We start from the raw sequence: 12,054 nt of genomic DNA, 5'->3' as shown, positions 1-12,054 counted from the left end.
GGAAGACAGTGAGAAAGAAAAAGAATAACAGCTCCCCTGTTCACTACCCCCAAACCCCTTAAGCCAGAAGTATTAAAAGTACCACCCTATACAGTACTATGTAAGGGAGGGTTGTGCCCATCTAGAACAAAAACATACATGTGGGGTACGTGTGTAATTAGGGGATGTTGCCGAACATAAATTGCTTACATTTTTTTCACTGTGTAGAAGAAATCCTAAAAAAAAAAATTCAAGTACTTTTGCTCCATATGTATTTATCACATTGAGCTTTTTGTAAGTACCGTAGTTTTTAATTACTTTTTGATTAGGTTATATTTTTATATTTGCTTTCTTCTTTTTTTCCATTTTGTATTCCACTTATGGTGCATTACGAAAGTGGAGCTGCTTCAAAGAATCGACTCTATGGTGGATTCATTAACAAACGGGAACGGAAGCACTTCTTTCGGATGAATTATTTCTGATATTTATTGAACTTCTCTCTAATTGAACTTCTTAAGTTAAGATTTTTCAATTCTTATTTAGATTGATATTTATACTTATTTGTACACAGTATATTTTTGTGTGAATTAATTTATATTTTTTACCTATTATATTTATGGTGTAATATTTATTTTATAATATTTATTTTATTTCAGCACTGCATTTTAAAATAAGGGTTATTATTAATTATAATTACTAGAATTATTTCACTTTATTATGGCGCAGGACACTTATCTTTAGTTTTTTGGCACAATTATTTGGGGTTGTGTTTTTGGTGCAACTCCTGTCGTCTTGTTTGTTTTGTTATTTTACACACTAGCGCTCACAATTATTTTTCACGTTTATATGGCTTTAAAGGAAAGCCCTATTTCTTCTGGAAAAAAAAGGACCTATAATTTGCGGAAAAGGGGATTCTTGATCAAACCCACATATGGGTACTTAAAACCCATTAGTAAAATCACATTTATGGTAAATGAATATTAAATGAAGCTGAGAAAAATGATCATAATACACGGCCAATCTAATATTTTTTTCTTATCTTATAGGTTAAGAAGGTTCTATTATTATTTTGTAAAAAAAATAAAAAGAAAAGAAAAAATAATAAATAATAATATACATGGTTAATGTATTTATTTAAATGATGTCGGTCCAAAATCCTGCAAGGAATACTCCTTAAAACCAGATTTTAGGGTCAGTGGTTACCATAATTTGGGAAGCCCACCATTAAAGGGGGAAGACCCTCTTTAACTTCTTTTACTAATTCCTTTATGTTTCTTAAATCTCTCTTTGATCACAAGAGAAATATACACAGATAAAGAGTGTTTCAGTATCTGAAATGGCTTTTTCTTTGCAGAGGAATCTATTCAGTGATTCAGTAATCACAAAATACTTTTCACACATTTTTATTTATCTGTATTTTCGCTTTTTCAGTATTTTTAAATAAAGTTTTACTGGGTAAATATGAATCCATAAGGACACTGGACCCTCAGGCATCCATTAAAGCAGGCTCCACGCCCCACACTTGGGGTAGATGCTACAGGACTACAATTCCCATGAGTCTCGGCAAGACCCAAGACTTACGGAGGATCATGGGACTTGTAGTGTCATATCCCTGCGGATGGTTTGTATATAGCGTTCCTGCTTATGGAACTTTACGCGGTGGCTTGCGCCGGATCCTGAGAGGAGTCGCTGCGCGTTACTGAGAGGAAGTGGAGCTTATCGGGTCGTGGGTAATCGAGAGAGGCTGCAGGTGCTCCTCAGTGCAGGCCGCGGATACTCAGGACAGGCCCCAGCGGCTCAAAGGTGAAGGCCGCGGATACGCAGGACGGGGCCAGAGCGGCTCTAAAGTGTGGGCTGCGGATACTCAGGACAGGCCCCAGCGGCTCTAAGGTGCGGGCCGCGTATACTCAGGACAGGCCCCAGCGGCTCTCAGGTGCAGGCCGCGGATACTCAGGACAGGCCCCAGCGGCTCTCAGGTGCAGGCCGCGGATACTCAGGACAGGCCCCAGCGGCTCGCACACTAACAGGGGAATCGCGGGCTGATGGCGGCTCCTCTTCGCTGTAATGTTTGCTTTCGGCAGCCGGTCAGAGAAGTGAGCAGATTCGCGCTCACTAACTGCGGACACGTCCTGTGCGAACCCTGTCTGCAGAAAGGTCGGTAACGGTGCGGGCCTGTCCGCCATTCCCAGAATATATATCTATATACACACAAATGTCTGTCTGTCTATCTATCTATCTATCTATCATTCTATCATGATATCCATCTATCATGATCCAAAATAATCCTGCTCACACACATTTACACACACTATACATGCATGTACAATCCATCAAACTAACCCCAAAAATGGGTTAAGTCTCAGTATATTTCTATTATACCGTTAAGGCTCCTTTGCATATAACTCTATTTAGATTTGTATAAATGGAGTACAGTATTTAAGGTTCCTCCGTTAATGTACGGCGTCGGCATAACGTTATATATTGCGGGTCCGGCTAGCTCTTCTCGTGTCGCGTTCGTCCATAAATGTATACACACTGAATTTTATTATTTTAATTGTTTTTTCTGCAGGCACCAAAGACGAGTGCGCCGTGTGTAAGAATATGTGCCGCACCATATTTCTCTCTAATCAGGTATTTATTGTTTTGTGTTTCTTTTTCACAAAGTTAACTCATTTGCTACTTTTCTTTACTTTTGCTTACATGTGATAATTTCACTGTCATTAACCCCTTACAGCCTCTGTCGGGTGGTGGGGAGGTAGGTGGGACTTGGGGCGTGGGCCAGAGGCGGGCCCACTCCTGTCTTACCCGCCCACCTACCTTGTGACTCTCAGCTTCTCTGCCGCAGCTGGGGGCAGGTTGTCCCCAACTGGCCCGTTTACACTATGGAGGACAGGTCCTAGCTGGCACGGCCGCCATAGCACGCTGTACATGCCCCTTGCATCCTTAACCGGCTCTTAATGAGCGTGATGGCCGCTGAGGTGAGTCGCAGGGGGGGTAAAGACGCTGCCTTGGGCAGCACTCGAGTTACACTGGACATATCTGTAGAGGTTTATTTGCCAAAATGTTAGGCGCGAGCCATAAAATAGAAATCCGAATTGCGTTTCTTGTAGCAGCATTTATCGGAAATGGTTAAATTATTTGCACGCTAACGCCGTCTTTCTCTTTACAGACAAATCCTGAAGTTAAAATGTTTTTTATGGATATTAACGTAATTTGCAAAAAGTATTCAAAGGAGCTCTCGCAAGTAAGCTGACTCTATTCTCTGAACAATATGTTAAAAAGCGGCCATTAAAAAGAATCTGTGTCTTTCGTGAAGTCCTATGTTTTTATAGTTGTATTCACTAACCGAACCCACGCTATGTAGATCGTGAGAGCAGCCATCATAACCTCTCGTTCTCTGCGCTCCTTCTGTTACATTTCTGTTCCCATTTAGGTGATTGATTCATAAAAACAGAATCTGACGACAGAGAAGAACCATTCAGCGCATCTAGTCGTCTGTTTCTCCTGCTGTAAACCCTTAATCAGTTCTTGGGTCTCGTCTTAGATTCAGGGAGCGGTATGCCTATCCCATGCATGTTTAAATCCCCTTACAGTGTTAACGTCTACCACTTTTACTGGGAGGCTGTTCCACTTACTCACAACTCTCAGTAAAGTAAACTTTCCTTACATAAGGCGTTGGCTTTGTAAAGCTTCTGGTGACAAGATGTATCAGGGTGGTTTCAGAATAGAAACAGTCCTACTTCTGTGTGCCCATGGCTGCCGCTGCTCAGAAGCTATGCTCTCTATCCATTGTAATGCATGCGAGCAGCGGCAGCCAATCGCATGCGTTATAGCTGAACGCTGTGATTGGCTGCCGCTGCTCCCAATGGTTTTAAACGTGGGAGAAACTCAAATCTCCAAATCCTTTGAACATTTTATGTCCATTAAAAATGAAACATTTAGCATTAATATTAACTTATTTCATATGATTGCTTCTTTACATTTTTTTTTCTAGATTTCAGAATTTCAGGAAAGCCATAGACGAAGATTACTTACACACTATAAAGCAAAAGTAGGTAAAACAACAGCGGTCTCACCTTAATGCACGTCAAGGTTATTAACCGCGCGATATGTGTTTCTAGTTTGCTATGTGAGGCCTGCAGAGATATCCCCGTATATTATTACATCCTTTGTTATGTAATAACTGAGAGACCTTTTACTATCTCTCTGCTCACCACCTCCTTCATTACATGTCAGCGAATAGTAATCAAGGTGTATTAAGAGGAATCCGAATCTATAATATATATATACACATTAGACTTGTGCATAAGGACCAAAAACAATTCAAATTTGTTTTCAGACAACAAATTTATTTTCCTGTCCCTTCGGTTCAGACTAAATTCCAAGAGCTTTTTTCATTCGGAAATGAAATTTGGTATCTCTCTTTGGCTCATTCTCTCTCTCTCTCTATTCTCTATTCTCTCTCTCTACCTACCAAATGCATGAGATCGACGTATCACAGTATCAGGGCCATCCAGGAATTTCATCTCCCTAGATTAAAAGCACTAAAACACACACAGATCACTAAAATAAATAAAACAATATTTAACCCCTTCTTTACTAAGGGTATTTTTTTTTACCTAGAAACCTAGCGTTTTTTTTTTTTTTAAAGACCACTTTAAAATTCGTATCCGGCAGAAATCCCGCTTGCGACCCTAAACATGAATCCTTTTTTTTTAAATGTAAAGGTTTTCTAAGAAGGGATATTTTTATATCAGGTAAATTCTGGGTCATATTTCTGTAAGAGTGAAGTATTTACCTTTTTAGTATTATTGTTACTTTAGATTGCAAAATTAGAAGATACCATTAAGACGCTGACACAACAATTACAAAGGTAAGGCTGTTTTTTTACCTGTTCGAGTGACGTTCACATTGACACAGAAGCTGTCGTGGTGTGTTGTACAAGTGTTTGTGTGTATGTATGTATGTATATGTGTGTGTGTGTATATATATATATATATATCTCAAATTGTCTGCTGTGACAGATTTTCACAATTAAAGGGGATTGTGGCAAAAGGGTCCCCTGAGCTTCACTCATTGTTAGTGTAGAAATAAATCATAAAAACAGGCGATTTATTGAATAATGTGGGATGTGTGAGAGACTTAATACAGACAAACAACCAGCAGGCATTTCGGTCGACATGCAGGACCCTTTTTGTACTGAAAAGTACTTTTGAGATGTTTCTGTACACGCTGAGATGCCCCCAGTACTTTGAGCAGTTGGTGTATGTTAACGTTATCGGCTGTACCTGTAGAGGGGTAAATGTTCCCAGCTGTTTTATAAGCAATGCACGTTCTCCTCTGTTTTTTGCTCAGACAGTAGAATTATACATTTACCGATCACGCACCTCGCTCTCCTCCGTTGGGGTCATCGATGGCTCTGAGGATGTCTAAGTAACATGTTTGGATCTAAAGCTCTATGATGGTTCTGTGTATAAGAACTGATTCCGATGCATAGTATGAAATCACTATAGGAACAAGTGGACCATTCCCGCTGATTGACCCGATTGGTTCCTTTGTTAAATATATCACCTCAATTTTGCTTTTAAAATTTTCTGGAGAGGGTCCTCTTTTTTGACTGTTTTGACACGTTTACACATCTAATCTTTAAAATAACTTTTTGTGAAATATAATAGACACGTGTAATATTTTTTGCAGTTTCCACACATTTAGCGATCCCCAAGGATGTATTAATATGCCTTCTAGGTAAATATATTTAGTAATTACATTTTCTCTTTCTTGGTGTGTGTGTGTGTGTGTGTGTGTGTGTGTATAGCGTTTAATGAAACATGATAATCCACCTATTTTTGTTCATTTTGGTTAATTGCCTATTACTGTCCTTGGGGGGGGCACTACCTTCTGTATTAACCCATTCCTGTTGAGGGAATTATTATTTTTTTAATACAACTACTATTGTAAGTACTTGCCATTGGACCAGGTACCTTATCAAGTCTTATTCATGAGCCTGGGTTTTTGAAAATAGTGTTAGTAGTTGTGACGGCCGGGCAGGAATTTCACCATGAAGGTTTCTGTAATGGGTTTTAAAGACTGGGGTGTTGCGTGTGATTAAACGGGTGGCTTTTGTTGTATTGCAGTCACATCCAGAAACCTTCTCAATCTTCAGTCTCGAGTATGGTGAGAAATCCCGGCTCAGGTAAGTGCTCTGATGTGATGTTTGATTTTAAAGTCTCCGCAGACTGTAAACATGAACGAGGGGTAAATAACCGTTTGCTGTTGCCTTAGGGAGATTATCCTGGAACCTGACCTCTGTTTCTGAGAGGCTGTTACCATACCCTCTACTTTACTCTAACTGTAAGAACGTAAGGTCCTAAGGGCTGTGTGGGAGGCTGGGGAGGGCATATACTGACTCCTGACATGTAATCTGATACCTTCCCCCCCACGACGGGTAAAGCCAAGTGGCCCAATTGTCCCCATTGATCTGCCTATTCCCACCATAACTAACTAACTCGCACACATATTTATACACACCCTCACATTCATGTTAATTCACACACATATACACAATCATGCTAACACATACTTTAACATACATACACACTCTCTTCCTGTCACCCTCTCGCTTACCATCCCTCTTCCTGACTTCCTCCTTCCTTTTCCATCTCTCTCCCTCCTTGGCTGCCTCTCTCCCTCTCTTCACCCCTTTACTTTCTCAGAGGCTGCTCTCGGCTGAGCGCATCGTGTGCGAGTAACAGCACCTTTACCGCAGGGTCACTTAACATCATCTTACGTGATCCGCCTGCATTACTTCTCAACGACTAGGCTGGCCCAAGTTGGACTGGCCCTTTTTTAAGAATGGGGCCAGCTTGCTCCTGTCAGTGGTCCTCACGTCACTTAATTCAACCTCATTGTGCAATTAGTTTAATCTGGTTTGGCTGCCCAAATGTTTGCTTTGATCTTCTTAGAGACGTAGCGCTTTTAGATGAAATTGAGCGGTTAGCTCTTTACTTTGTGCCATGGGAGTTGTTATTATGGTTTTAGTGTTTCTTCTTTTTTTCCGTATTTTTTTATTCCATTAATTGCATCCCTCCTTATATAGGGTCTTAACATGTGAAAATTAAAAAAATCTGCTCCTTATGATATACAGTGTATATTGTAACAAAATGTATCTGACATGGAAATGTAAACACATACATACAATAAATACAATTTGGCATCAAAGAAAGAACATTTTACATTGAAATATTATTAGATATTAGAACTAGAATGTAGAATACATTTCAATATCATTAATTCAGTGAAACGGCGGCCATGATATATACTTCTTTCCTCGGCAGAATCCCCCCCCCCATCGCAATTACAAAGGGGATACCGCAAAAATGTAAAAAGGACCACTCGGCTATCATATGCATTAAATACATATCATGGCTGGAGCGTGTCTAAGTGGCGCATTCAAGGTGCCAAGCTATGTAGTTAGCATGTCATAAATGTACATTCCTACCGGTAATAATACTTTGTGTTTTGCAGCTGTGCATTCGGAAAGCCAGTCGGGGTATTCTTCTTATTCTCGTCCTCTCTCACGACACCACTTGTACCAAAAGTACGTATAACAAGCCACCGAAAGTTTCTTTTAAACGTATGCTGTTTGCAGAATGGCACCCGCGTCTGTCCCTGGATTGTCCGGCGTGTGCAGTAGAGGAGATACAGCTTTAGGCGGCTCTGAAGGCCTGGTGAACGGTCCCTGCGTCACATGTGCCTTTGCTGTGATTAAACGGTAATACACGAGTGACAGAATCAGCATGGCAGTGAACTGTAAACATCTAATTGTGGCAGAAACTAGACGCATAGTCGCTGCAACATGCGGTCACTACATAAAACATAATAGATACAACCTCATGTCTGCTCATTACATCCCGATACCTACAAAACATGCTCTCGCTACATAAAACAGCGTAGATATAACCTCATGTCTCTTCATTACATCCCGATACCTACCACCCCTTCTCCCGCCCCCCTGAAATGCTCTGCGTGCTACAGACTCGTAGCTATTCATTACCTCTCCAATGTAGCCATGACCTTAGACCTGGGGACAGGCAGGCGACATTGTTGTATTCTACCACTCCCTCTTCTTCATTCTTTTCCCTTTAATTCTGTCCGTTGATACAAAATCCATTTGTGTGACCGTTCTTTACTACCCCCTAGCTCTATGTCCCAATTTATAGATCACTTTACTTTCTGGTTTTCTTGCTTCCTCATGCTAATTCTACTGGACTTCAGCTTACCTGTTGACAACAGCTCGGACCCTGTTGCCTCTAAACGGTTGTCCCCCGACCTACCTTGGTTTCTCACTGTGGAACATTCCCCCACTCCATCTGATGGCCACCAAAAAGGACCGCTCTGCTGTCTTTTCTGACCACAATCTTGCTACCTACCTCCCCACCTTCCTCCACCCAAAGCACCTGCGCAAACCTACAGAAACCTCTATGAAACCTCACGGGACTCATCAAAGTAGCCAATTCACCATTAAAAGTAAATGTCACTTACTCCTCAAACTCGACTTCTCTGCAGCCTCTGACATTGGTGATTATTATTATTTTATCTGCCTGCTAAATAATCCACCCTTCACCCACTCACTTTTTACTTTTTATACGCTTTCTAAAAGCCCAGAAAAAAATATACAACCACCTCTCAACTAATACCAAGAGCATTTATTATAAAAAGAACCTGTACCCCACAAGCTTTAACAGACTGACTTCTCCACTAGACCCTCACTAAAATTAAATGATTTTTGGCCAAGCAGTCCCACCATCTTCTTTTTTAATCCTCCTCATCCTGATAGAATATAAGACGGATCCCTCTTCTCCTTCTGTAGCAGTGCATCTGCTACTAAATGTTTGTGTTAATTCGAGGAATTCCTCATATGCATTTTCACCGTTCAACACCCTGGCTAAATTCTGTGGGGGGGGGGGGCGTATGTTTGGCCGAACACATCTCCCTGCGTGTGATGCACTCGCCTCCCGTCAGCTCCAGCGCTGGCCCTGGAAGCACATGTGTGGGAAGTGCCGCCATTTATTGATCGCTTCAGCATATGTGCTCAGTAATCCTTCTCGAGCATTACGATTTCTGTAATAAGTTACAATAATGGATTGAGTATGATTCTAATAAACTGTAAATCCATGAGCCCTGAAAATGACATCAATGCTGCATTGCAGTTTTTCTGTATTTTGCAGTTTTTCTTCCCAAAGCTTTCCCGCTGATGCATTTTTCATATATTGCCTTATATTTTACAGCGTTGACAATGTTGATCCCAGTGCGTCGCTGAAGAAGAATGTAAGTTTAATCATTTACATATTTCTCTGTTTCACGTTTTTAATTCTTGGATCGCAGAAACTGTATCTGTGTGAAGACACAAGAAAAGGAGCAAAAGCACAAAAACGTGGAGATTTCTAGTTTTAATAAGCCAACCGTCCCATAGTTATTGCTAACTGCTTTTCCCAAAGGGCTAGTTTCCCATTTTTATGTAGTATTCCTTTTTAGAATATACCAAAACTATGTATAGAAAAATTCTCTAATAATTGTATTGTTGTTTAACCCCTTAAGGACAATGGGCGGTCCCTAAACCCATTGAAAACAATGCATTTTGAGCCTGTACATGTACGGGCTTTGTCATTAAGGGGTTAATTGTTGTGCAATACAGTATTTTGTCTTTAGTAAATAAGTATGGGTCTTCTATTTTAATATCCAGGTGTGCAAAATCCAATATTTCTCATCATCCAATATTTACCCAACGGAATAAATAAAATCCTTCTTGACTCCCAAGGGCGATATTTTACCCGTTTGGGTCAGAAAAAATCCTTTTTCACCCCAAGGGCAGTCAGATTTTCCATTAGCTAAAGTTAAATTGTGTAAACCCTGACGCCTGTGCTCGCTGGAAAGACTGCGAACCATTTTTTTAATGAATGTACCAGAACCACTTTACGTGGCGGTGGATTCCACATCTTAACTGCCCTGACACTAAAGGAAAAAACCTTTGCTTAATAAAAAGTCGGCTTTTTATTGGACAGGTCCATGATATGCCTTTTAACCCCCTATATGCCAGAGAGTTAAATAGGGGTATAAGGCATTTCTGGAGGCAGAGTGGCGTATAGGAGGGTATAAGGCATATCAGGGAGGCAGAGTGGCAAGCCTGGGGCAGGTTGGCAAATAAAAGGAAATCAAAACAAAAAAAATATATATTTTTCTCAATCATAGCTTTTATTAAATATGAAAAAATAGTTTACATGAATTAACATTTACTGGTAAAACATTTTTCCTATAGGGTCGTCTTGTATTTAGGCTTTTTCTTTTTTTTCCCTAAGTTAATATTTGTCTTATAATCAAGCAAATACATTACATTCCTAACAGCAATAAGTGACTTTATAATCACAAAGCATGTTTTAGCGCGTCCTCGGCTTGTTTTACTTGCCGTTAAAACTAATCATGATACAACGTTGTGTTCATTTTGTTTCCACAGCTTCAAACTGTTGCGGCACCATCCAGATTATCCTTGATAAGTCCACCTCAAGACGGGCGCATGGGTTAGTTTTTATTTGTCTATTTATCAATGTACCAAAAGCGGGGGGGACAAGAGAAAACCGATAGAGTGATTAAGAAAAGATACCGTACCGGAGGTATAGTGGAGTTTATGGGGCATTTCTTTTGGGGATAGTTGATCTCATTGGTAACATTTTTACGAAGAAGTGAGTTTTGAAGGACTTTATGAAAAGTGGAAGGGAGAAAGAAAGCTGACTTGTGCGGACCTCAGGTCCTCGGAAACATGAGTGGAGTATGACAACGATGGAAGAATGGAGTCATAGGAAGGGCACAGAAGCTGACCAGGAGTATATTTACCCAAAGGGTCAGAATGTGTTTTTTCTAATCTTTACAGGACATATTATCAGCAGAAGCAATAGTCAAAGCAGCGTATACAGTGCATTAAGGTAAGAAAATGTGGTATGGACACATGTAGTGTGAAATCTACTAGTATGTACTATCACACATATTACGTACATTTACTGATGGGGCGTCTTTTATGGAAATGACTTAGTCTTAGTTACTTTTACTATTTCATTTGGAATTTATGGTGAAATATTGTTTTTACTACAATGTGTGATAATATGCGATGCGCAGTACATAAACTAGGTACATGTGTAGCTTAACTTGTTTTGAAAATATGTTGTGTAATACTACAAAAATTGACCCGGTATACTAGTGACAAATGTGCCCCAAAGTGTTAATGTCTATGCAGTACTGTATGCATGTATGTATGTAGCAATTGTTGTGTGTAAATGCTTTATCGCTTTTCGTACAGGTCGGCCCAGTTGGGTAGCTCGCAGCAGGCCAGCGCACGTTGCCAGTTTTCCCAACCCAGGCTGCAGATCCAGCGAACTGGAGCGTGGGACATTTCCAGTCAAATGCAGCAACCATTGCCACAGTCCTCGCAGTCATCCGCAGCAAGACACCCGATATCTCTCAGCGGGATCTTACAGAGACGTCTGTGAAGTCATTTTTACACATCTGTACTTTTAACGAAAGGCTTATATAGGATATGCATATACTTACATTATGTAACGCTTTTATATTTCTAACAGCGGAATGAGTGTTTGCATCATCATCCTCATCATCCTCATCCCCATCTTTCTTTAAATATCTGTATGTGTCCTACAAACTGGCCAATAGCTGATACGCAAATCCCGAAACCTGACAATTAAAGTGAATCTGAACAGCGCTTAGCGTGTTACGGCTTTAAAACATTACCGAAATATTTTACCGGAAATGTAGAGCAAATGTAATGTAATTGGATAGTGCAAGAGCAGTACAATGCTATGTCTTACAGGCTGAGAGTAATAGGAGTAGATCTTGCTCCAGGCTCCTTAGGTAATGGGGGAAACCCTCTGGTGGGCAGTTATGAATCCAATCAAGGTAGGCTGGGAGTGTTGAGAATCTGCCTCAACAAGCAACTGATTAAGGTCTGAGTCCTTACATAGAGAAAAAAAGGGCAGATTAGAGGGGTCCTTATATGCTGTCTCAGTATCCGTA

The 12,054-nt window shown here is 40.5% G+C and overlaps 1 protein-coding gene across 1 annotated transcript; it reads left to right on the top strand.

The window, feature by feature from the left end:
• Window positions 1-2,021: 2,021 nt before the first annotated feature.
• Window positions 2,022-11,718, top strand: RNF212 (ring finger protein 212). Its single transcript, XM_053458166.1, has 12 exons — window positions 2,022-2,133; window positions 2,549-2,610; window positions 3,149-3,223; window positions 3,974-4,030; window positions 4,803-4,852; window positions 5,677-5,724; window positions 6,114-6,172; window positions 7,504-7,576; window positions 9,267-9,306; window positions 10,490-10,553; window positions 10,904-10,955; window positions 11,327-11,718. The coding sequence occupies exons 1-12, from the start codon at window positions 2,022-2,024 to the stop codon at window positions 11,514-11,516; spliced, it is 882 nt and encodes a 293-aa protein (XP_053314141.1). The 3' UTR covers window positions 11,517-11,718.
• The last annotated feature ends 336 nt before the right edge of the window (window positions 11,719-12,054 follow it).

This window comes from Spea bombifrons, chromosome 1 (genome assembly GCF_027358695.1).
Source record: "Spea bombifrons isolate aSpeBom1 chromosome 1, aSpeBom1.2.pri, whole genome shotgun sequence".
Classification (NCBI taxonomy): Eukaryota; Metazoa; Chordata; class Amphibia; order Anura; family Pelobatidae; genus Spea; species Spea bombifrons.
The sequence above is the reverse complement of the archived record's forward strand: the minus strand, read 5'-3'. Positions and strand labels throughout refer to the sequence as shown.